The sequence below is a fragment of the Canis lupus genome, chromosome 26, assembly GCF_003254725.2.
Source record: "Canis lupus dingo isolate Sandy chromosome 26, ASM325472v2, whole genome shotgun sequence".
NCBI lineage: Eukaryota > Metazoa > Chordata > Mammalia > Carnivora > Canidae > Canis > Canis lupus.
The window spans coordinates 13,262,456-13,288,191 of record NC_064268.1 but is presented as its reverse complement, the minus strand read 5'-3'; the positions used below and the strand labels follow the sequence as shown (position 1 = coordinate 13,288,191).

At 36.0% G+C, this 25,736-nt stretch overlaps 1 protein-coding gene across 7 annotated transcripts in view; it reads left to right on the top strand.

The window, feature by feature from the left end:
* Nucleotides 1-25,736, top strand: part of MED13L (mediator complex subunit 13L) — a 295,043-nt gene that overhangs the window by 113,176 nt on the left and 156,131 nt on the right. Inside the window, exon 1 of one of the 7 annotated variants that reach the window (XM_025474086.3) lies at nt 4,295-4,450. The exons of the other annotated variants lie outside the window; for them this stretch is intronic. Coding sequence (XP_025329871.1) covers nt 4,438-4,450 — 13 coding nt within the window. The 5' untranslated portion in view covers nt 4,295-4,437. Of the gene's footprint in view, nt 1-4,294; nt 4,451-25,736 lie in introns of those variants that run through there. 7 annotated transcript variants of the gene reach the window in all.

Genomic DNA, 25,736 nt, shown 5'->3' with positions numbered 1-25,736 from the left:
AGACTTACTGTATAAGCTAACTATTATGTATGACAAGATGTGGGAAATTCTGTAATTTAAATATAATCAAGAATGTCTTGACAAGTCAGGAAAGACAAATTAATTCCACTTGGAAAGATGAGAGAAAGGTTTCATGGAAAGCATGGCATAATAGTAGGCAGAGACAGGAGCAAGGTAGTCTATTCTGGGTACGTGGTGCAGTATATGAGCAAAGGTGTGAATATAGAGTTCATTCAGAGTCCCTAAAATGGCGAGTTTTAGTGGATAGGAACATTTAGATAGAAGGAGGTATGAACTGGGCAAAGAGGTGGGGCCAAAAAAGTACAATTCTAAGATCATTGGACTTTATTTTAGGCATTGAAAAATTTAAAAGATTTTATTTGATAGTGTGCATGGCCGCCAGCTCACAGGGGGATGTGTACATGGGAGAGGCAGAGGCAGAGGCAGAGAGGGAGAAACAGGCTCCTCACTGAGCAGGAACCCTGAGGTGGGCTTGATCCCAGGACCCCAAGGTCATGACCTGAGTTTAAGGCAGACCCTTAACCAACTGAGGCATCTAGGAGCCCTGAGGCAGTGAAAATTTTTAGACAAGGGGGTGACATGAACAGACCTGTGTTTTAGCTGGATAACTTGGGAAGTAGCGAGAAGAATGGATCAGACGCAACAGTGAGGATCAAATTGAATTTAAGTTGGGAAGCAAGACGAATAGATTTGAAAGCATGGATATGGATTGGTGTCCATGGGTGGATGAACAGATAAAACATGGGGCATCTTTTTCTGTATTTCTTTGTGTATCTGTGCCTATGTATCTTCCCTTCTTTTCCTAAAAAGTACCTAAATTCTAGTACTTTTCCTTCCTATAACTTTTTTCCCCACAAGATAACAAAATAAAAAGAAGCTACTTTTATTTATTTATTTTTAATGCGAGTGGTTTTAGCTAGAAATGTAGAGCAGAGTTACTGAGCAGGCATAAACAAGCAAACAGGTTTTCAGTATACATTGTCAACTAGACACATCACTTTTTTGCCAATTTGATCTTTAGATATGGAAAGCACTTTTTTGCCATTGACAAAAAGTTTTTCAGACTTCATTCCTTGTTTCACTGGTACTGAGCCACCTGCAGTAGCTCTCAATTTGTAGGAGAGAAATGGTCACATTTATGAAGTTTTACCAGCAGAAATTATGCAAATAATTTTCATGTGAGATATTGCTTAGTTCCATAAACATGTATTGAGTATTTGTTATTTTTAAAAAATAAAATAGAATCATGAGAGGAAAGTTGAAAGTTACTGGCTGGAGCACCTGGGTAGCTCAGTAGTTGAGCATCTGCCTTTGGCTCACAGGTCATGATCCCAGGGTCCTGGGATCGAGTCCTGCATAAGGCTCCCTGTAAGGATCCCGCTTCTCCCTCTGCCTATGTCTCTGCCTCTCTCTCTCTCTCTCTCTGTGTCTCTCATGAATAAATATCTTTAAAAAAAAAGTTACTGGCACACTGAGAAATCCAGGAAATGTTTGAGTTCCTTTAATACTTTTTTCTTTCTCTCCTAAACTTTCATGTAATTAAATACGTGAACAAATGTGTATTATATGGATGAATAGAAATGAATGCTCTTCACACTGAATCATCCCTAGGAGCTTAAAAAAATTCATGTTTTAGCAGTTTAATAATCTCATGTTATCTAATACCAGTAATAGTAATAGGGTAGTATCTCAGATTAAGGAATAGGTTTTAATGATAAATTATTTTTTATGACTACAGAATTAGCACATGCTCACTATATTCTATCTGTAAGGTAACAAAATTGTAGTTTGGTATACTAAGGTGGGTTATTTTAAAGGCTAGAAAGAAAATTTTGGCATTTGTGTTTAGAATTTTATTCTTCTATCAAGGCTTAGATTTTGCATCTTGTCTGTTGAGTCTTTTATTAGCTAAGAAAAGATACGAAAAAGACTTTCATTATTATTTTTCATCCTTTAAGGTTAACCTACAACCTGTTTTTCCAACTTGCAGGGGAAGATTGAATGCTTATGTGCTTCCCTTAACCTCAACTCCCCTCTACCACTCTTCCCCCTACCCTCCCATTTTTAGATTTTGGTTTTGTTACTGTTACTTTGTGCCTTAGTAACAAGGATGATCCTCATATATGGTAAGGATAAAATTGTGTTATGGTAATTAGGGTATTTGTAATACCTTGCTATCAAATTTTCTGTAGAAGAGTTTTCAGTGCAGTTCAAGATTGTCTTCAAGTTGTTTAAAGGCCAAAAAGTGCTCTGTTGCCTGGAGGAATGTTTATAGGTATTGATATATTTCACCTTACCTTTTAGAATGGTTATTTTCAGCAAGGGTAGCAGTAGCAGTAAAGCAATTCCATTCCATATTTTATTGCCATTGATAAAAATGACTCATAATGTGAAGAGTCTGATAGGATACAACTATCTGGTATATCTCTTAGATATAACTATCTGGTATGTCTCTTAAGTTTCAAAGTCAGCATTATACCTATGCCATGAAGAAAACTGAGATGATAGATCTAATATAATGTTACCAAAAATTAGACAAGTGTAATGAAGTGAGGTACTGTTTTTTGGTGTGTGAATGATAAATGATAATTTGAGCTTCTGAAATAAAGCTGTTCTTTACATTTATAATAGGAAAAGCAAAAAAGTTGTTTCTGTTAAGTTCTTTAGCTGACTACCTTTAACTTCATTTTTGTCAGAACCTAACTATGGTACATACACTGCTTAACCACTCTTTCTTCTATAGTATAAGCTTTCTAAATAAGCACAGATTGCACTGATTTGTTGAGTAGTTAAATGTTGTTTAGTTAAATGGATATATGTTTTATCATCTCTAGGTATGGGCCCAGGGTTATAATTATTCTTATATCTCCAGTAATACCTTCTTGCACATAGTAGGCTTACTATAAGTATTTGAGAGGTAGGCATCTTTGTTGTAATAGATCTTTTGATACCTTTTGTCTATACCTAGACTACTGCTGTTTTTCTTGGACTTGGGCTATTTAGAGAATTTTATCAAAATTTAAAGTAATTTTTTTGTTAGCAAAATTTTAAGCCTTTCTTGTCACGAATAGGAAAGAATTCAATTTTTCTTTGTTTTGTTTAGCTATTGTGGAAAACTTGGAATAGGCTGCTAACACACATTACTATTGTGTGGGGAATTTTAAAACTTTTTTTTTCTCAACAGGATTAGGCTAATAAAGTATTTGAAGCAGTTACTCAGGAGTTACTATATGCCATTTATTTTGAAAACCATGTAGCAGCAGGAGAGAGCATGGAATCTCTGGACTGGAAGGAACCTTTAAAGGTGAGATAGGCCAAGCATTCAACTGCCCTCCCTGGGGCAGTTGAAATCCACAAAATCCATCCTAGGTTATTTTTCAGTGAGTGACAAGGAAATTGTATGTACACTACCGTGTCCCTTCCTCAAGGATATATAGTGATGTGTTAAATGTTAAATGTCAGGATTCCTTGTTAAGGGGATTTCTATTTGCTATTTATATCTATCTTTGATCAGCATTGCCTTGTCTAACAATATACCAGTAGATATAGATAAATTAAACTTAACTGCCATGCCTTCTGGAGAGCTTTTGTTTTCTACGAGTTTGGCTATCTTGTTTGGTATCAGACAGATAATAATTTCTTGATCTGATGAATGTGATGTTGATAAGTCAATTTATTTAAATGGCCATATGAAGATAATGGGATCATAATATGAAGTTAGTGTACTGACAACAGAGACATGTGCCCTGCAATGCTATTTTGTTAGATACACAGAACATGGAATTACCTTTGTAAATAGTATGGAGATGAATTAGATGGAGCATCCACAGGGCAGAAATATCACAGTGATGCTGTGAAGTGCAACTTGAAGCAGTTTAGCACAAGTGAGGTGTTAATGATTAGCAAATAATCTGTTAGATTTATTAGTACACTAAGTCAGAGTATTTATGTGCACAGACTACCACAGTCTTTCATGGAACATTTACTCTCTGCTGGAGATAGTTCTAGGTACCTTTAGATATTATCTCAGTTAATCTTTAAAAGCTTCTCCGTGTAGTAGTTGGAGCCATACAGAATATACATTCATAGTGGCTGTTAATTCATAGTGGAAGGTATAGTAGATGAGCTATTAGTTATATTAGCCAAATTGATTAACCATTAACATGGAGAATTGAGAATTTATATTTTAGTCCTCAGACCAAACTCAGTGTCATAATCACTCAGAATTTCAAAGAAGGAATCTGAAATGATTCTTAGAATTGGACTGTTGGGAGCCAAGTTCTTTGGGACAGTGGAGGGTAGGAGAAGGGGTATTTTCATGGACCAACTTTGCTTTTTCACACTGGATGAGGATGTGGCCTTGTTGATGCTAAATTTGATCTGGGAATCGAAAGTTTATTGTCAAAAATTCCTGTAATGGAATCATGGTGTGAGTACTCCCAAATGATACGTTAAACCATTGGGACAGTGGAATAGCAGGAATCTCTCAGCTCAGTTGGGAGCTTTCCTTGTGTGAGGCACATGGAAGGAAAAGCCAAGGAAAGATAAACTGCATATGTGCCTATTCTGTGGCCCCATATAGTCACCTGGCTTTTATTAAGTTCTATAGCATTGGCTAAATAATTGGGAATTTGAACGAAGTGTTTGTGTATGTCTTAACTAATTCTTAACTTGTTTTTATGAAGGTACAAATTGCTATGATTTTCTTTTTGCTTGGAAATAAGGGTTCATATACTTTATATGGTTTAGGATTTGTAACTTTAATATATCCCATTTATGAACATGAACAAAACTCATCAGGGCCTAGCCCTCTCTAGAGACGTGAACAGAAAGTAAATATTATCCGTTACTCTTCTCACCTTGCCCTGCAGTTGTTTGCTTGTTTTCATAGCAGTATATAGCAAGCACGGCAGTTATAAATCTATCTTAGACCAGAAAAAATCAATTAATGCACAATTTAATGGACATATTTTAGAAGAAAGGGGTAGCAGAGAAAAATAAGGGATGTGAGTCAACTCCCAAGAAATGTGGATTATAAAGTAGTATGAGCTGTTATGGACAACCTGGGAACCTAACTTAGGAGTTTCACATTGTGTCTGTAGGAGAACAAAGTTGTAAATTCCAGGTCAGTGATTTACAAATCAAAGTTTGAAACACAAACCCATTTTTTTTTTTTAAGATTTTATTTATTTATTCATGAGAGAGACACACAGAGGAGCAAAGATGCACAGGCAGAGGGAGAAGCAGGCTCCCGAGCAGGGAACCTGATGTAGGACTGGATCATGGGACTCTGGGATCATGCCTGAGGCAAAGACAGAGGCTCAACTGCTGAGCCAGCCACCCAGGCGTCCTAACACAAACCCATTTGTAACTGAGATCTTTCTAAGCCAACTTTCAGGAAATAGAGGCATGCCTCAGTTTCCATGGTTTTGGTGATCGCTATTTCTTCTCAGTTAATTTGTGATCAAGAAATAATTTTGTGTTTTATTTCACTTGTTATGTACATATAATGTGGCATGATTTTTTCTGTGTACACTGATGTAGCAAATTAGCAATGTCCTCATTTAGTTTCACCCCAAGGAAGGAAGAAAAATATTCAGCATTTGTTAAATTCTAAAATTTCTCTTCATGCTCCTTGCCCTGCCCTCCTTCACTGCCCGCCAAGAACAACAAAACAGTAGAAAGCAAAGCAAAAACAAGAACCTTTTTCAAGCAATTTTGTAGCTTTGAAACCTGTATGAGTATGTGAAAAAATACTACCACATATTATAGTTAAGTTACAGTGGTGGCTTTTTCACGTGTGTGTTAAGTTTGGATATTTTCTAAGTCACTTTTACTAAGATTAAATATAATACTGATCATCCTGACGAAGGACAGGTGAGAATTTTGGAGGCATACTATATTCTGACAGTTTCTTGAGGTTCATTATTATTTGTATCTCTTGCTCAAATGTTTACTCTATGTAAACAGTAAAGAAAATAGATTAAAACTGAGCATTTCATAATCAGTGTTTAGCTACTGGTATAGTACAGAATTAAGCAGTCAACACCAATTTTAGAGTCATTCGGTGGAGAACAAACCTCTAATTCTTTCTATCTCTGGAGCCAGTAGTGCCTGAACCCACAAAGCTTGTCAGTAGATAAGATAAAATACAGCAGGCAATTTTGAATTCACCTGTTTGAGTATAAGGAAGAGCGTGACTGCTTATAATTCTAATACTTTAAAGATACTGTAAAAATGGTGCTTATTTAAAAAAAATAATTCTAGCATACTATGATGGCACTGTAATACATTTGACTTAAATTCACATTACTTTGAAATGTATGTTTTATAAAAGTGTCATTTCATTTTTATACACGTGAATTGTGCATGCTTGAACTTAAAAAGCAATAAATGAATAGTAATCTTGAACTTTTTATTTATTTACTTATTTTATTTTTAAAAAGATTTTTTTTTTTTTTTTTTTTTTTTATTAGAGACAGAGAGAGAGAGGCAGAGAGGCAGATACACAGGCAGAGGGAGAAGCAGGCTCCATGCAAGGATCCCGATGCGGGACTCGATCTCGCGTCTCCCGGATCAGGCCCTGGGCTGAAGGCGGTGCTAAACTGCTGAGCCACCCGGGCTGCCCAATCTTGAACTTTTTATGAAAGAGATTGTATTTATTTGAGAGAGAGCAAGCATGTGAATGAGAGGAGGAACTGAGGGAGAAGAACAAGCAGACTCAGAGCTGAGCATAGAGCCTGATGCAGGGCCTGATGCCACAATCCTGAGATTCATGACAGCCCAAATCAAGAGGTGGATGTTCAGCCAACTGAGCCACTCAGGTGCCCCTTGAACTTTTAATATAATTTATTGTCTTGAATTATAAGGAGCTATAAAACCATTGTTACATGCTTGTTTGATAGTAGGAGTCATTTACTGACAGACGTTTGCCTGCCACTGCTTACTAGGCACTTTTTAAGGCATTGGAAGTACACATAGTGAAGTACACATAGTACACATTGTGAAGAAAACATAGTAAAATGTTGCTTGTTGTGGATTTTAAGTTCTAGTAGGGGAGATAGTAAAGAAGTAAACATATAAAATATAAAGTATGTTAGATACTGATTAGTGTTAGGGGGAAAAATGAAGCCATGAAGGAATTTGAAGTAGAGCGGTCATAGAAAGCCTCATGGATGAAGTCTCTCCATTTGAGCAGAGACCTGAAGGAGATTTGGGAAGAAAACGATGTGGACAGATATCTGTCAGAAGAGAGTGTTAGGAAGAGAAAACAGCAAATGCAAAGGCACTTGAGGTGGATGGTGCCTGTTGGTCTGATGAAGAACTACTAGTATGTCTGGTTGGAGTGAGCATGGGGAAGAGTAGTAAAGTGAAGTTGGGGTACAGTGAGTCTGAATATTATTCACAGAAGGTGCTGAAGACAGTGTACAGGCCTTTCTCTGAGTTGGGAAGGCACTGAAGAGTTCGGAGCAGAGGAATAAGTTGACCTTTTTTTTTTTTTAACAGAATCTCTAGCTATGATGTGGAGAGTAGATAGATTGGGGGCAGGATGGGGAAGGCAAACACAGAAACAGGGAAACTGTTGTAATGATCTGGGTGAACACGAGTTGTGGCACGGACCATGGTGGCTGTGGTGAAGATGGTGAGAAGTGGTCATGTGATAGATAAAATTGTGAAGGAGGAGCTGACAACTTGGGTGTGAAATGTGAGAGTGCAAGGAGAAAGCAAAAATTTGAATACATTTATAGGAAATTGCCAATTCCATTTTGATATTGCTCAATTATTTTATTATAGAAATAACTTGAAAAATATGGATACAAAGATAATGTTATTTTAATGTTTTATTATTGTATTTTCAGTTCCTTTTGCACATTTTATATGTGAGGCTATTTGTGTAATCCCATTTATGGATCAGGTTTCTATATATGAGAATATAAAAAATCAATTTCAGGATTATAATACAGTGTACTGCTGCTGCCACCTAATGTTTATAGCTCTTCATTTATATAATTACACTAACTGGTTATGCATAGCTTTAATATTGGTTTGAAACAGAATGTTAACAGATTGAGGTTTATTTAATTGAATTTATATTAGGTTCCTTTTATGGACAGTTAATATGATAATTGAATTATCTAGAAATGAGGTTATAGATTGAAAATTAATTTTATTGGCACCTTGATCTTTGTATTGAATTCAGTTCAAGTAATATTTATTTGTTGTGCTCAGCCCTGTTGTGTCTCTGCCCTTCCTCATGATGATTATGGTCTAATGGGGATAGATTTTCAAAAATAAACAAATAATGACATAATTAGCAGTTGAGAGAACCAGACAGGATAACAGATATACAGATTTTGTGGATAAAGAACTTGTAGTCAAACAAGGCAGATAAACATTTAAAAGTAATGAGATTAAATGCGAGGGCTATATCATTTTAGCCACTTTTCCTGTTGCTAAGGAATAATGCTAGCTAGAAACTTCTCTGAAACAACATGTTGCAAGAATAGTGTTAGTGATGTGATAGTTTTTCAAGGCAGTGCTGCTTTGGTTTTCTGCTGCTGCATGAGAGGCAGTTAATTTTAGCGATGACTACTTGTTATTGAAGGTTATGGTATTAGACCACTTTTAGTAATTGTTTGCTTTTCCTGGGTCCTTTTTTGTGATTAGGTGAGGATGTGATGGCTTGCTATCTCAAATGTGCCCTTTTCCAGGTGCCTGCTATATTATACTTTGTATTTCATGAGAGATGAAATAGTTTTTTGTTTACATGCATATGGAAGGTTCACTCATTTGTTAGTATAAAACTAGAGAACTACAGATGTTGCTAGGAGAAATAAGAACATTGTTAATGAACCCTGAAGATGGATTTAATAGACACTTACTGAGTATGCAGTGAGTGGGTCCCAAGGAATGTTCTGAGGCACTGGGGATATAGCCTTGAAACAAAGTAAGAGAATCTTTGCCTTCATTAAGCTTATATTCATTCTAGTGGGCCATGGGAGACAGATAATAAATGTATAACTATATAGTATGTCAGGTGATGGTAAAAATGCTCTAGAGGAAAATAAAGCAGGATAACAAGGATAGAGTATGCTGGAAAGGGGAAGGGATACACTTTGTGCTCTCTTTATGCAAATTTTCCTTTTTATGATAACTTTGTTCCTAGATAAATTATTAAAAAGAAAGTATACTTAAAATTGTTCTAAAGGTCCCTTCTGCGTTAGAAACTAGAACAGTTTGCATCCATGTATTCATCTTGTAAATACTCAGCAAGCGTATTACCTTGTGCCAGGTAATGTATGAAGTAAAAGGGATAAAAGACATGTTTTCTACCCTTAAGGAATTTAAAATCAAATTGGGAAAATATTAAAAAAAAACCCACTTTATTGTAACTGTAGGAGAGTCATTTATCTTTTTTCTTAAAAGAAAGTGAGTATAATGAAACATTTTAGCTTTGACTTTAGATGACAAACTGTTTCACTTATGAACTGAGACCCCTTGGTGGGATTATAATGCTGACCACTGAAAAGCAGTATTTTCTCTAGAGATTGTGATCTCCTTCTTTGAAAAAAGGAGGATCTACATTGTGATGCATTATTTCCTGCTGAGTATAATTTAGAAAACCTACCAAGTTTTCATCAGTCATTTTTGAATCACCTTTATCTTTTAGTTTATGCAATCAGTAAGCTGTAGGACACTATATAAAGTTTTCAAACTTTGAAATGTTGGGAAATATGCTCTATGATGTTCTTAATTCATAGGGCCTTAGGTTAGTGGGAAAGCTTGGCATAGCATTGCATTTCCGTTTTTCTGATGAGATCCTGGGGTCTCATCTACAGCCCTGTCTTTTCTTGACTCTTGTTACCACTAAGGTGGTAATGGTAGATTCAGAGAATACAGGAATATTTCTCAACTATATATGGTTTTGTGATATCCTCCATTAACCAAATGTCCTAATTGCTCTGAATTTCAGCAGTTTTAGTAAATAGGCATTTAAGGGTGGTTTGATTGGAAAACACTGGTTCTATCCTTTTTTTTTCTCAGATAGTAAAGCAAATATCTTATGGCAGAGGTTTTAGTTATCTTAAAATACCTTGAGCTGTAATACCTTAGAATTATTGGTTAAACAAAATAGAACAAGAAAAAAGCTAAAGAATAAAGCTTTCACATCTTTCACTGCTAGCTAATAACCTTCGTTTGGAATTTTCTGGTAGGTCACAATATGGCAGATGTCTTTTGAGGAATTATGACTTAACCCAGGTCAGACATGTGATAATTGAGCTCCCCAGATTTATCCTGATAGCTAAAGACAAATGTCTGGTATGGGAAGACAGTGGTTTAACTCACCACCCACCTCACTGAATCATAAAACTCTTAAGACTAGAAGCAACCAGTAAAAAGACTGTAGGTTTGGGAGAGTTCCAGCTTGGCCTCTGCAGCTCTTACAGAATAGAGCATTGAGAGAGAATTCCAGGGACCACCCAAGAGATCTTTGGTTCTTTCACTTTCTTTACAGTCTTTCCCCTGCCAGCCTTCCAGGTTATTACCCTTGTATTCTCCATCTAGCCTCTAATACCTAACACCATCAACAAACTCTGATGTGTTTAAAAAAAAAAAGAAAAAAGAAAAAAAATCCTTAAAAATCATCGACATTATCATAGTGTTCTAAATCTAGGCTGATTAAATACCTGTAGAATTGGGACTGTGTTTTATAAAATTCATTTTGTGGAGTAATTAGGTCATTTTAGATTTTAACAACATAACGTCTAAATAATGGCTTATTTTTATTTATGTCTGTAGAAAAGTGTGGCAACCAACATGTATTTGGGAGTTACCATAATCTTTAGGTAAGGAAGAGCTATATAAGGTGGTTTGTATTCTCAAGTATCTAGGTGGAGGCAGAATAGCATTGGGTGTAGTGTTTCTTGATCTTCAGCATATATAAGAAGGTACATGGGAAGCTTATTAATAGATTTTCAAGCCTATTTCTCTGTGATTTTAATGTAATTCGGGGTACCTGTGGATTTCCACCTAACTTTCACATCCCCTCTGATTCAGATATGAGGTTTCAAAGTCCCATGCTTTGATTAACACTAGTGTTACAAAATAGACCACACTTTTTGAATTTCAGCTCATTTGTTAGCTTAGTGGCCTTGAGAAAATTACATAATTCCTGTGACCTCATTTTCTTTATCTGTAAAATGGAGATTGTTATGGAGAGCGAATTTTGTTCTTGGAACAGATATGATCACTCAGCAAAGGAAAGCTTCTGCCATTGCCGGCATTCATCACCCCGCTGCCACCACCACAACTGTCAGGTTATCATCAGCTGTCTTAGCGACAGGAATGCACAAAATAGCTAGCAGTGTCAGGCAGCATGCCTAGGAATGGTGTCAACAGTATCTGGGAGTTTAGAGGTATGCACAGGAATTTGGGCTGGAATGATCTGGGATATTCATGAAGAGAGATGATACCTGAATTAGACTTTGAAGAATAACAAAGATTTAGCCAAAGTGAAGACAAAGTTGGTAGGAGAAGACTATTCCTCAAAACAGAATTATTTCAAAATAACTTACTTTTGGTTACTAAAGTTTTACTCTTGATGGTTCACCTTGGTTATCTTCTGATTTGCTAACTTAAAATAATAATGACATACATAGGTCATCTGGGATCTTAAGTTTAGTCTGGAAAATAAAATGTTGGTGAAAATGTGCATATAATATGTGTTACATGGTGTGAAAGTGAATTTATATTTGCCGTTGTTAATGGAAACACTTTATTATGATTTGAGGGAGTTGGACACCACTAATTTGGAATAAATACCTATGCTTCTAGCATATGTAATTATAAAACTGAAACAGGGCAGCCTGGATGTGGATGGCTCAATGGTTTAGTGCTTACCTTCAGTCCAGGGTGTGATCCTGGAGCCCCGGGATCCAGCTCCGGGATCAAATCCCACATCGGGCTCCCTGCATGGAGCCTGCTTCTCCCTCTGCCTGTGTCTGCCTCTCTCTCTCTCTCTCTCTCTCTCATGAATAAATAAATAAAATCTTAAAAAAAAAAAAACTGAAACAATTTTATAGGTTAAATGTCACTGTCAAAACTATATAACCAAAAATGCAGATAAACAGCACAGTATTTTATGCTACCTGATATTTACTTGAATGTAACTTTCTGCTCCTGGCAAGAATTTGATACTGTCTGCTTGGAAACAGATCTGCTAAATTTCGGCTGGTCTTTTCTACTGGGGAAGGTATGATGACTCAGTTCTTCCACTACTTCCGCGTTTGAACTGCTGTAAAACTTCCCTTTGCACAGCTTTCTGCAACTTTGCTTGGCCCTCATTTGGCATGAATGCAGCATATATAGGCCAAGTCTGTGTTCTTTTCTCTTTAGTCCTTGATGGGGGAACACACATGTAGATAGAGGCTTGTGCGCTGAAATTGTGTGGTGGCATTCAGTTAGGAGGCAGTTATTCTGATGATCCTAAAAAAGCATTAATTTAAAAAGATTACTTAACTTTATGAAAATACAAGATAATTTATATTTGTGTTGTGGAGAGCTTAAGTAGAGACTCAATTTGAAAAACACTGAGTCTCTGAATGGGTAGATCTAAAGGAACCATAGCATTTAGTTCAGTTTCCTCATTTAACATCTAGAACCACACTGCTGCCAAAGAGATCTTTGAAAAATTGTCCTACTTAAAGCCTTACAGCAGTTTCCTTGTACATTGAAAATAATTTCTAAATAACTCATGAAAGTGCATCAAACTCTGAATCATGTGTCTAGCCTTTGCCATTTGAGTTATCTCCTATACTTCCAGCCTCCTTCATGCTTTAAGGACTTGTACCTGCTGTTCTCCCTTTTTGGCCAGCTTTTTCCTCATGTCCTAATGAGCCTGGCTGTTTGATAGCATGAGGTCTTAGAACAAATGCTGCCTCCTTACAGTGGTCTTCCCCTTATCATTTGCTTCACTTATCCATTACTGTGTAATAGACCACACCAAACTTGGTAGTGTAAATGATAACTATTTTATTATACTCACATATTCTTTAGGTCAGTAACTTAGATGGGTATAGTAGCACCATGATGTCTGAGGACTGAGCGGGGTAAATTCCTACAGTTGAATGGCTGAGTGCTAGAATCATCTGGAGTCTTCTTTACTCTTCTCTTTGACTCCAGGCTGAGGATAGCCCAAGGGCTGGGTTCAGCTGGGATTGTTGAATTGAGTCCCTGCTAGTCGATTTTCCATGTTGCTTGGGTTTCCTTTCAGTAGTAGACTTAATACCATGAACAAGGTAGAAGCCTTGTATAACTGAACCTTAGAGCGTACATGGCTTCACTTTCACCATGCTTATTTGGTTGATAACATTCACAAATCCTCCTAGCTTAGAGGGGAAGATATGATACAGACCCTACCTCTCACTCTCACTGTGGGAGGACTATCAAGAATTTAGGATCATGTTTTAAAACTGCCATATTATCTTACATGAAGTAGCATCTCAACCCCTATGTCCTTTAGCCTTTATAGCAGTAGTTGTTCATAGCATTTAATATGGATTGGAATAATTTGATAGAAATTGTTATTTTTATCTGCCTCTTCCAGCTAAAATGAAAGTTTTGTAAAAACAGGGACACATCTGCTTTGTTCACTGATGAATTTTTAGCCCCTGGAGCACTGCTTAGCACATCATAGCCACTCAGTAAACACTTGCAGAATGGATAAATACATGAACTAAAGGCCACATAGCAAGTTTTTGTTAGATCCGAGACCAACATCCTAGTATCCTGTTACAGCATAATATTTCTAATAAAATTTCCTATATTAATATGTAATTGTAAATTATAAATTTGCATTTTATTTCACTGAGTCTCTTTGTTTATTTTGTGCTGAGTAATGAAATCATTTACCTTTACAGTGCAGTCTTTCCACTGTCAATATACATTTCCATCTTAATTATTTGTTACCCAGTAATAGATCATCCAGATTGTGTTACAGCAAAACTAGTATGAGGTACTTTAGTGGTTTTGTTTTAGTGAAAGAGGCACTGAATCTACTCTACCTGTGACAGGGTTGCACTGGATGAGCTACTTAGTGGCAAAAAACAACTATTTTATTAGTCCATGGACTCTGTGGGTCAGAACTTCAGACACAGCAGAGACTGTTTGTGCTCCAGGATGTATGTCTCAGGGCTCCTCTGGAAAGACTCCAAGACTGTGAGTAACTCTGTGGCTAGGAAATTGTATTCTTTAGAATATGTCTTACTCATACAGCTGGTGGTTGATGCTGGCTGTTGGCAGGGACCTCAGCTGAGATTGTGGATTTGAACAACCACATGTGGCCTTTCCATGTGAATTGGGTTCCCTCAGAACCTGATGGTTGGAGTGTTCCAAGAAGCAAGGTGTGGAGACTGTCAGTTTTTGAAACTTTGAACCTGGAGATGGCATAGCGTCACACTGGCCAAATTTTGTTTGTTAAGGCAGTCATAGAGAGCTAACTAGATTCAAGGGAGAGGATATACATCCTGCCACTTGATAGGAAGAGTGACAAGGTCATAATATAAAGAGAACATGTAGGATGGGATATGTTGTGGCAGCCATCTTTGGAAAATGAACTGTGTCAAAGGGGATGAACTAGGGCCTACAGAGCTTGTCTGTCTATAGAGACATCTAATTAGACCAATCACTGTGATCACAGAAGCTCTTAAGGCCAGTTTTTGAGCCCAGTATTAATTGTAGTACCAATTTGAGCTACTCATGTTGCATCTAACTCTTCGCCACACATAGGCAATTTTCAGATTGTTAGAAGTTCCTATTTCTACTCTTGTTTAGATTGAACCTGTGCATTAGGAGTCCTACAGGCAGGAGGAGAGGGGAGGCCAGGATTGGGCTTTTGGCATTTTTGAATGACAGGATGCATATTGCAGGATAAAGTGCTAGGTTTTATGCATGTTCCTTGGAATTTGAAAATAAAGGCTGCTCATGTGATAAAGAAGAGAGAAGTATAGGAAGAAGAATAAACATTTTGGGGCCTGCCAGATATTGGTTCTGGTTTTGTTCAGTGGTCCTAATGGCCTCTTCTAGTTGGGGGAAATTTTGCTCTTTCACCTGTTTTTTTCTGTCCAATTACCAAGGATTCTTGTGTTTGTATCTTTATTATTGTCATTAGTAAATGAAATTTACTCATGGTTTTCAAGAACTTCTAGTTTTATTTTTTCCTAATCAAAGAATTGTAACTGCTGTATATACTAATTGAGTTCATCCTTTCCTCCCCACCTTACTCCCCTGCTCCAGTCTGTTTTTTCTTCCTCTCTTTAAGATCTACCTTTTAACTCAGGATTGGCAAGAATTGAAAATATAAAAAGAGCAGGCAGAGAAATGAGAAAACCACATTTCCATGAACAAATAGCATACTTAATTTGATTATAGGACATTAATTACAAGTGCTAATATTGTTAGAGTATCCTAAAACAGTTTATTAAAAGAAATCTTGTAATTTAGATTTAGAAAGTAGCATTACATTAGAGTTGCTTCAAAAATGGCCAATAACTTAAGTAAATTTGGTAGGACCCAGAGATGACAAGTAAAATAACATGACCATACTTAAAATGGTACTGAGATTTCTAAAATGTGATTGCATTGGTATTTTGAGTGCATATAGGCACACACACTTATATGTACATGCATAAATATGAAAAAAAAATTTTAACTGGAACCTAAAACCTAGAGAGTTTCATCTCTAAGCATCTGTTAAAGTTGACAGTTCTGTAAATCAGTGCCCAGCATAATGCAGTTTATTTGATGGGGATTTGTTAAGGAAGCATCATCAGTCTCATTTGTACTCCATAATATAGAAAAGCTATGAATATTTTTCTGACTTGCAGAGGGAATTAGCACACTTCTTATGTTTGTTAACAGAAGTTGCCTCTCCAGTTTCCTTTACAATTGGTGAACAATTAATTCACTGAATCTTTAGATGGCCATTCCTCTTTTTAGTAATATGTGCTTAACTGGTCCACACTATATAGATTATATTTGATTATTTTGTATAAAATTTCCTTAAATAAACATTCCTTTTCCTTATAGTCTTTCCCTGTCCTCCAAAATAAACATTAGAATTGGAAGATTACAATTCCTGACTGTCTCTGTCAGTGATTCTCAACTAAGGTTGTGTGGGGGGATAAGGATGGGGATTTTTTCCCCCAGGGGACATTTGGCAATGTTTGGATATATTTTTTGGTTGTCACCACTAAGGGTAGGGTCCTACTGGCATCTAATTGGGTAGAGGCCAGGGATGCTACTAACCTCCTTTTATGCACAAGACAGCTCCCCTACAACAAAGAATTATTTCACCCAAAATGTCGATATTGACAGGTTGTGTAATTTGAAAACCAAGCCCATAATGGCTGTTGTACATATTTGTTTCTAGTTAACCTGGTCATGAAACCATCATAAGACCTTTGAGCAATACGTATTTGTTGTGTGTTTTTAAGTAAAAAATGCCACCTTAAAGATAAACATTTCCTTTGCTGTTTTTCTATTTAGTTCTTAGCTTGCCCAGTTTTAAATTTATTTTTTTTGAGAGTAGTATAGATACTTGCAGAGAGCTTATATTATACAATAATCCACGTATATTCAACACCTACAGACTGTCAAAGGACTGCATGCAGCTACTTACTGAATGCCAGGATTGCTTGCATTGTCTGTTGTAGGACTTCTGTAGTCACTAAATTATCAGTCCCCATACAGTACATCACAGGAAGTTGGCAGATACAATGATCCATCTGTTATCACACCCATCAAGTGCATTGGCTCACAGGGAAGCGGCTGCAGATTGGAGCTCAGTGTGTGAGAGAAGTAGTGAGATTCCAAGATGCTTATCATTCTTTCCAGAAAGTCCTTTCTGGCCTTTTGACGAGCTTGACTTGCTCATTTCTAAAACTGACTTTCAGTTTTTGATATCATTCCTTTTCATTAATATTTCCAGAAAAACTGGACATGTTATCAAAGATTTATTTCTCTGAGAATGAGATTTCAGAATATCATCTCCCTTTTTCCCCAGGGAAATTCTTGGTCAGATTGTCATAGAAAATGAGCAGTGGAAAATTGAAACTGCACAATCTGGAGTTTTATTTTTAAAATAGTTGTTCTTAACCTGAACCAAAGTAGAGCTAGTATAAAACATTTTTTTTGTGTTATTCCAATGTGGCCAAGAATTTTTTTTTTTAAACATACATAAGTATGATCACCTTCAAAGGAAGAGGTTGTGATTTCCATAATTACTAAGAAATGTGTAGGCAGTTTCTTGTGAGTTTAAGAAACCTGTTTGTTTCCTGGAAAATCATGGATATTTATGATAGCAAGATCATTTCTAGTCTCTGAGATCTTTTAGACAAAACCATTGATGCTGTGCTTAATGGTGCTTTCAAGTTTTGGTGACTACCCTGGAGGTAAATGGGCATGTGCTGATGCTTCCTATCTTGTGAATAGTCTTATTTATGCAGACTTTCTCCCTTGGCAAGGCATAATGTCTGGTTTGGGGCAGCAAAAATCCACTTCCAGATTACTGTCTGTGCATTATATGTCTTTGACTTAATTTAAGTTCACCTTCAAAAGGGCAAAATGGTTAGGGAAAAAAATTAAACAGGACAGCATATGCCTAATTGAAAATTAGAAGGGGCCTTGCCTTTTCCAGACTGAAGGATACAAAATGAATATGAATAGTGAATAGTCTAGTCAGTTTAAAAGAACCATTGTGTTTCAGTTTCTTCACTATTCACCTTCAGTTTTAAGCATCTTTGCTGAAAATGGAATTTTTAATAATCTGGCTCAGAATATAAATATAATATTTGGGTTATTCTGAAATAGATAAAATATGTCATGTAAATATTGTCTCTCAAATTGAGAATTTATTGATTTTCATATGTTTGTTACACTTGATTAAAAACACAAACTCACTTTTAGAAAATTTTGAGAAATGATCACAGAAATTTGATGTCCGTGAATAAGCCAGAGATAGTTGAGAATCTGGGGGGAAAGAATCATACAAAACACTAAAATGTACACAGAAATGATTCTACAGTAGTTTTCTGCAAAAAAAAAAAAAAAAAAAAAAAAAATTTTTTTTTTTTTTTTTTTTTTCATTTTTCTTCCCCTGGCCCCAAGAGAAAAAATAAAAGGTTCTCCTGGGTCTTTGTTGATAATGGCTTTAGATAATTACATAGGGACTTTGGCTCTTCTGCACCTAATAGAATGGACTAAGTACTACATTTATTATACATACAATTATATCAATATATAAAACAAATATAACAATTTAATGTCACTCTGTTACTATGTAACTTTGTTATTCCAAATTTGATGAACATGACAGATAATCATAGAAGTTAGAGGACATTGTGAATTCTTAGTGAAAGAGGCCTCGTCAGTAATAATAGTAATAACCTATAAGTTGATAACTAGAATCATTTATGCCTAGAAAAGACAAAGAGCTCTTTTTCTAAATGTTGCTTATTAGGATAGAAGTTTTATAATTTAGAACTGTCTGACTTTAACACACAAAACTGGTCGATTCACTAGTAACTGCTTTAAATTGTGATAGTTTACTGTCATTATTTTAAAGTGTTTTAATTTAATATAATTTTCCTGATTTTACCCTCAAGAATCCTTCTCTCTTAGTCATTATAATCTTGCTAATTATCATAGGTTGAAATAAGATCTTATTTTCATCACATCTTTTATCTATACATGTTTCTATAGAAATGTTTTTGTGCTTTAATTATGACCCTGTTAAGTTTCTATGGAAACAATAAAATCACAACTGAGAATATGTACAATGTTCCATAAACCATAAGTAGGAAAAAAGGTAAGTCTTCTATAGAAGGGTCTGTTTTGCTATTTTATAGTGTCAAAATTCTTAGACTCATACCTAATACCATGCTGCCTTGTCATGTATAATACTCATGTTTGAAAAGTTGAGTAACATTAAGTTGTCTTTGGATAGTAGTTTGCCTTTTGCTCCACTTTGAATGTTTTTCTTGAGGTCACCGTGATTTTCTTTGTGGAACGTCCTGTGCAGTATGGTAAGCACCCAAGTATTGACATTGCCCTTGCTTGCATGGAGGTGGCATTCTTGTGTGTGAGTGAAGAGATGGCCAGTAAATAAATGAAGAGCTTCTCATGGTCATGTGGTACAAAGAAGCTGATGAGAAAAAGCAAGTGGCTAGGAAAGGGGTACTTCAGATACAGGAGTAATAAGGAAAAGCAGCTGGGAGGAGATGACCTTAGAGTTGAGACCTGAGAATACTCCAGCCACACAGACACTGGGGAAAGTCAGGGCAAAGACCTTGAGCTTGAGCTCACCTTGTTGGAGAAAGAGACAGAGAGGGCCAGTGCTGTTAAAACTGGAAAACCAGTAGGAGGTAGAAGAGATCACGGGAAATGTGATCAGATGGGACCTTGCAGCAGGTCATGGGAAGGACCTTAAACATGTTATTAATGCCACATGAAGCCTTTGGAGTAGGATTTTCAGCATTAGAATGCTATGGCTTGATTTAAGTCTAGAGAAGATCTTGTTGGCTCTCTCATGGAGAGTGAGTGGTCTCAAGGTGCCCCGAGTGAAAGCAGTGAGAGCTGTTAACAAGCTTTTTTGCTTCTTGAAGAAGCTGGAGTGTAAAAGAAACTCAACTCTGATATCTGTACTTTACAAGGTGTTAACATATGGACTTTTGTCCAAACAACATCTGTTTCATGTTTACTACATTTTGTCTTATGACTATTTTCTTTATTATCTGATAAACATTTGAATTGCTAAGTCATTGTTAGGGATAATATTGTCTTTGAAAATATGCAAATTTTAGGGTATTGTCATTGTAAGACTGACTTAAATTTAATATATAATTAAATTATATTCAGGTATTTATATTTAAAATATAGTATAAAAAGTTCAGATAAAAATTGTTACCAATTATAATTTTTGTTTATTCCATTACAAGATATTTGAACATGTATCTTAAAAGTTGTGATCATGGGAGAAAAATGTGATCATGATATGTACAATTAAACTTTTAACCTCATATCATTCCATATATAGTTTTTTTTTTTTTTTTTTTTTAAGATTTTATTTATCTATGAGAGAGAGAGGCAGAGACACAGGCAGAGGGAGAAGCAGGCTCCAGGTAGGGAGCCTGACATGGGACTTGATCCCGGGTCTCCAGGGTGAGGCCCTGGGCTGAAGGCTGCAGTGGTAAACCGCTGAGCCACCCGGGCTGCCCTAGTTTTTGTTTTTGAAGCGTAGTTGAAAACAGGCTTTAAAATTGTGAGCTGTAATAGAGAATTGCATACAAAATAAATGAATTATTTTGCAGCAATCGTCTAATATATAGATCCCAAGAAATATCACAGGCACCACAAAGGTTTTCTGAGTTACTCCTTTAGTATCAAATCTCTCTCCATTTCCCTTAAGTGTCAAATGCTAATTAAAGTATCTTTTATTTTTTATTTTTTTTAAACACAGAGAGAGGCAGAGAGAGAGAGAGGCAGAGATACAGGCAGAGGGAGATGCAGACTCCATGCAGGGAGCCTGACGTGGGATTCGATCCTGGGTCTCCAGGATCATACCCTGGGCTTAAGGCAGCTCTAAACTGCTGAGCCACCCGGGCTGCCCCTAAAGTAGCTTTTAATTGTTATGCTTTTTAATAGCTGGTTTTTAAAATGTGGAAAGGAGAATCAATATGGGCAAACACCAGTTGATAAAGCAAATATTAATATCATGTATTCCAAAAGCTCATTATTTGGAAAATACGTATTTTTTTCACCTACGAAAAACCTTTTCTTAACTGGTGGATAATTTCTAAGGCTAGCTTGTAGAAAGCTGATTTTATCTGTTATACTTAACTCTAGTGTTGATTTGGGTTCGGGTTTTGTGATGAGAAAGAGTAGATTGGCTAGGAATTGATTCTATGAATATTTGAAATTTTCATAATCTATCTTGGAAGCACATTAACATTACTTTGTTAGCATTCTGCAGTTTGAGAGCTGGAAAGAACAGAGAAAGTAGAGATGTACTATAAAAGAAGCAGCAGAGCCAGGGAATTGTTAGCAGAGTGACCCAGGTGTTCTGGGTTTCTGGTTCTCTTTATTCCTTCTTTTTCCCATGGTTTCCAAGTTCTGTCTTCTTTGCATATTCATCATATTTGTTTATGTTTTCAAATGAAACCTCTGTAGAATTTCATTATTTACAATGAATAGAAACTGCAGCAATACTCATGGACACGTAGAGAGTTTCGAAAGGGCCAGAGACTTGCTGGGGCTCTTCCACAGGACATGGGCTCTTTCCCAAGACCCCAGGGAAAAAAACCACTGCTCTGTGTGATATTGAACCCACTCAGCCCTTCCCTGCTCCAGATTGTGCCTTATCCAGAATTACTGGGTCACCTCACCCTCCAGTCAAAATGCCATTCAGGCCAAGTTTAGAAGGAAAATGGGATTGAACTCAATCGCACCACTGTGTAAATAACTGATCTTCATTTCCCAAAGCACTTTCAGATTTTGTAATTGAATCACAGTACTGCAAAGGAATCTTGTAGTGTTGAACCACTTACATAAAGCGAAAATGTTGGCCATGTTGGGATATTTAGGTCATTTATAAATTTTTTGCTTAGGAGTTGGAAACTACTTAGCTTGTTAAAAGTTTTGGATAAAGACAGCTTTTTCCTGGATATCTTTCAGTTTAAAGTTTTGAGACGCTTTTATTGCTTTCCAATAGGTTGTTTTTGAATTAAAAAAAATAATTGATTTTGAGGATTTGAGGGGAGAATTATACATTCTCGCTTTTTAAAAAAAATTTTTTTTAAATTTATTTATGATAGTCACACAGAGAGAGAGAGAGAGAGAGAGGCAGAGACATAGGCAGAGGGAGAAGCAGGCTCCATGCACTGAGAGCCCGACGTGGGATTGGATCCCGGAAAGGCAGGCGCCAAACCGCTGCGCCACCCAGGGATCCCTACATTCTCGCTTTTAAGATTCTTCTAAGAACCAGGTTAATATAATGGAAATTCATATGTAAACCAAGTTGTTTGTTAATGCAAAATGTTCTCATTATTAAGAATTAAGTTGAATTCTTTAATAAAATTTTTTTTGTAGTGACATGTTTGATATTGATGATTAATTTTATATCTCACAAACAAGACAGGGAACAGTCACAGAAGTGATTTCATTAGTTTTGGGAGAGTCATGACAATGAAGACTTGGACACTTTACAGTGTAGAAATGGTATAGATGGTATCTCCTGTTATAACTTCTTTTATTCCAGATGATAACAGTTTTAAACTTGTGTGATTCTAGCATAATGTAATGCATGTCAGACTTCTCTTCCAAACACACAGTGTTTAAATGCACATCAGAGCTCAGTGACTCACTATACCCACATAAAAAGATAGGCTGCATTTTTCTTAGTTTCTAACTTGGTGTGGTAGCACAGGTCAGAAAATTGTAAAATCCAGCAGCCAAAAATTGCTCAAGCATTTTGCTGTTTTACAAAAGTCATTTGTGCTATGTAACTGTTGTTTTTTAAAGCTATTTTAGTTCTTAAAGTTTTGTGAACCACACTTAACTTTTTCTATTTGCTTATTTTTGTTTCTTTAACTGTTACAAATTTTCACACATACAAATTATTTTGCTAGTTTTATAGCACATTGTTAGAATAAAATAGAGTAGTATTTTAGAAAGCTTAAGAAAGAGACCAACCATTAAAAAAATAATTATACAGAATCTACTAACATTGAGAAAATACTTTCTAGTAATTTGGTTTAACAGTAATCTTTAAAAAAATAAGTAAAAACAAAAACAAAATCCCAGTAATCTTTTTTTTTTTTCTTAAAGATTTTATTCATTCATTCATGAGAAAGACAGAGAGAGAGAGAGAGAGAGAGAGAGAGAGAGGCAGAGACACAGGCAGAGGGAGAAGCAGGCTCCATGCAGGGAGCCCGATGCAGGACTTGATCCCAGGTCTCCAGGGTCAAGCCCTGGGCTGAAGGCGGCACTAAACCGCTGAGCTACCTGGGCTGCTTTTAATTCCTGGATAATATATATTTCTTCTGTTAACCACCTAACTCTCATAAACAATAACCCAGCAATATATATGCATGAACCCACACAAGACTGCAGTTGTATGGGAATGTGGAGAAGTGGTTCACTTTTCAAAATCCTATAATAAGAAAATTAACTTTACATGTTTCAATATAATGTGGCTTTATGACTTTTTTTGACTTTAAATTTGGACTTTTATATCTGTAATTCAAACATTGGCCATGTGCAGTGATTGATGAGTTGGGGAAATGATAAAAAGATACAAAATAATTATTCTGCATTCCTGTTTTTAATAAAGAATACATTTTGTGTTTTGTTTTTTTAAACTGGCTTAAAATAGAAAGCAGGCTTTTTATTTTGGCCTAGTGCTTTATGTAAAGGGAAACAAATTACTTTGTAGTAAAGGTAAAATAATGGAAAAAGAGAAGAGGGTTAATACGTTGAATTCTGTAGTCCTATGGTGAAAGAATTGGAAGGAAGGTGGGTAAATAATAATTATAGTTAAAATGACAAAAAAAATCTAAATTTTTGCCTCCAAAGAATTGAATACATAGATTGAGATTGTTTGGTAAGAGTCTGTTCTAATTGCCATTGACTGTCTAGCTTAAATACTGGCCGAAGTACCCACCAGGTCTCAGGGATATGGCATGGGGCCTGGTCTAGAGAAACCTTTGTGTAGTAAGTATTCATAGTAGTCATCTCCCCACCCCACCCCCTTTCTCTCTCTCTTTTTGGGCAGATGTTATTTTTGCTACATTTGCTATTTTAACCTGTCAGTTAAAAAATAATTACTATGTCAGTATGGCTGGCGGCTCATATAGGAAAAATATGCTGTCTCTTAATCAAAGGTGATTACAGTTTTTTCCTGTCTGTAAATGTGCTTGTTGTGTAACGAGAATGCATTAGTCTCAGCCTGATGTACGAAATGAAAGGCAGCAAGAAGCAGCACCATTGTTATCACTCCAGGCGTGTCTAATGAATCGTGTTTCCATGTTCTCTCGGTCACGCCGAAGAGTGCCCTCAGCCAGGGCTAAGCCTCCTGTAAAATGCTCTTTAAGATTATTGTAGCAAGAACAGAAATGCTGGGTGAGTGGGGGTTGGGAGAGAAAGCCAACCAGACAGCTGCATTTCAGTTACAGCTGCAAGGATTACTCACTGTAATAGCAGTGACAGACAACTGTTTGAGCTTTAGTGTAAAAGGCAATTTGGGGACGGCTTGCCCTGTCAGAATTTTAGTAGCAATATGTGTGTGTGCGCGCGTGCACACGCACATGCATGTGCTCATGTGTGTTTGTGTATGTAAGTTCATAAAATGTTTATTTTGTAGTATTAATGATTTAATCTAAATGTTCTAACTGAACTGCATATCTAGATTTTTTTCTAAAAATTAATTCTATCTTGTTGTGCTTCCTGTTCTAAGATTGTTGATTTTTCTTGTAATTTCTGACCATGTAGCTCTTTTTAAAAGCATGTAGCTGTTCAATAAATAATAGTAGCCTTAATTAAAAAAATCTTTTGCAAGCATAAAGTGGTACAGAAGGAAATAATCCAGCAACCAGAGATAACTTAATTTTGATGGCTGTCCTTCAGGCGTTATGTGTATTATATAACAAAATTAAGAGCATATTGATAGCTTTAAAGGATAAAAAGTAAGTTATTTAAAAAATCTCTGAAAGGAGTAGCAAATGGGGGCAAGTTTGGTTCTTAGAAGTCAGTACCAGCCATTGTGCACGATTTTTTTTTCCCTACTGTGTAGCTATTAAAGAAACATTGCAGCCTGACTGTTTTCTGTGGCAATTGTCTTTTGAAGGTCTTGTTCAATTTATCTAGAAATTTAGTTTTATGGTCTCCTTCAATTTAAAGTTTAGTAGCTTTATATGGAGTCCTGTGATCCATTGAAATGCTAACTTGGGTCATGTCTCAACTGCTACAATGCTGTGTAGAAACCATCATTAAAATTCTGGTTATCCTGCAACTGGCAGAGAAGTCATGCTGTTAGAGGTTCCTTAGTAAAACATTATACTATTAAAATTTTGAATCACAGATGGTAATAGCTACACTAGTGGTGAACATAGCATAACATAGAGAAATTGAACCACTTTGTTGTACACTTGAAACTAATGTAACATTGTGTGTCAACTACACTCAAATTTTAAAAAATTAGAAAAATTTTGAATCACAACTGTGCTTCTGTCCCATGAATATTAACAATATTTGTAATCATTTAAAGTTACAAATAGGGTCAAAACAAATGGAGTATTTTGATCTATATTTTCTATCCCTAATTCTTATTTAATTGATTGACATTGGGAAAATTAAAATCCATTTTCAGTATAGATTTGTTAAGTGATACCAAATATTCTACACCCACAAGTAATTCAAGGAAATCAGAGCTCTAAGTAGGTTGAATTGATATAAGTAATAAGTCCATTTAGTTATTAATGACTTTAAATATAGATTTTACAAGGCAATCGATGGCAGTATAACTGATCATTCGTGTTTTATGTAATTGGATTTCTTATGGATATAATGCCATTTTCAGAATTAATGTAGCATTATGCTGCTTTGTTACTCAGTCTTTTTGTAAGTCAATTTTAAGAAAGTAGATACTTCAAAATTTATTTATC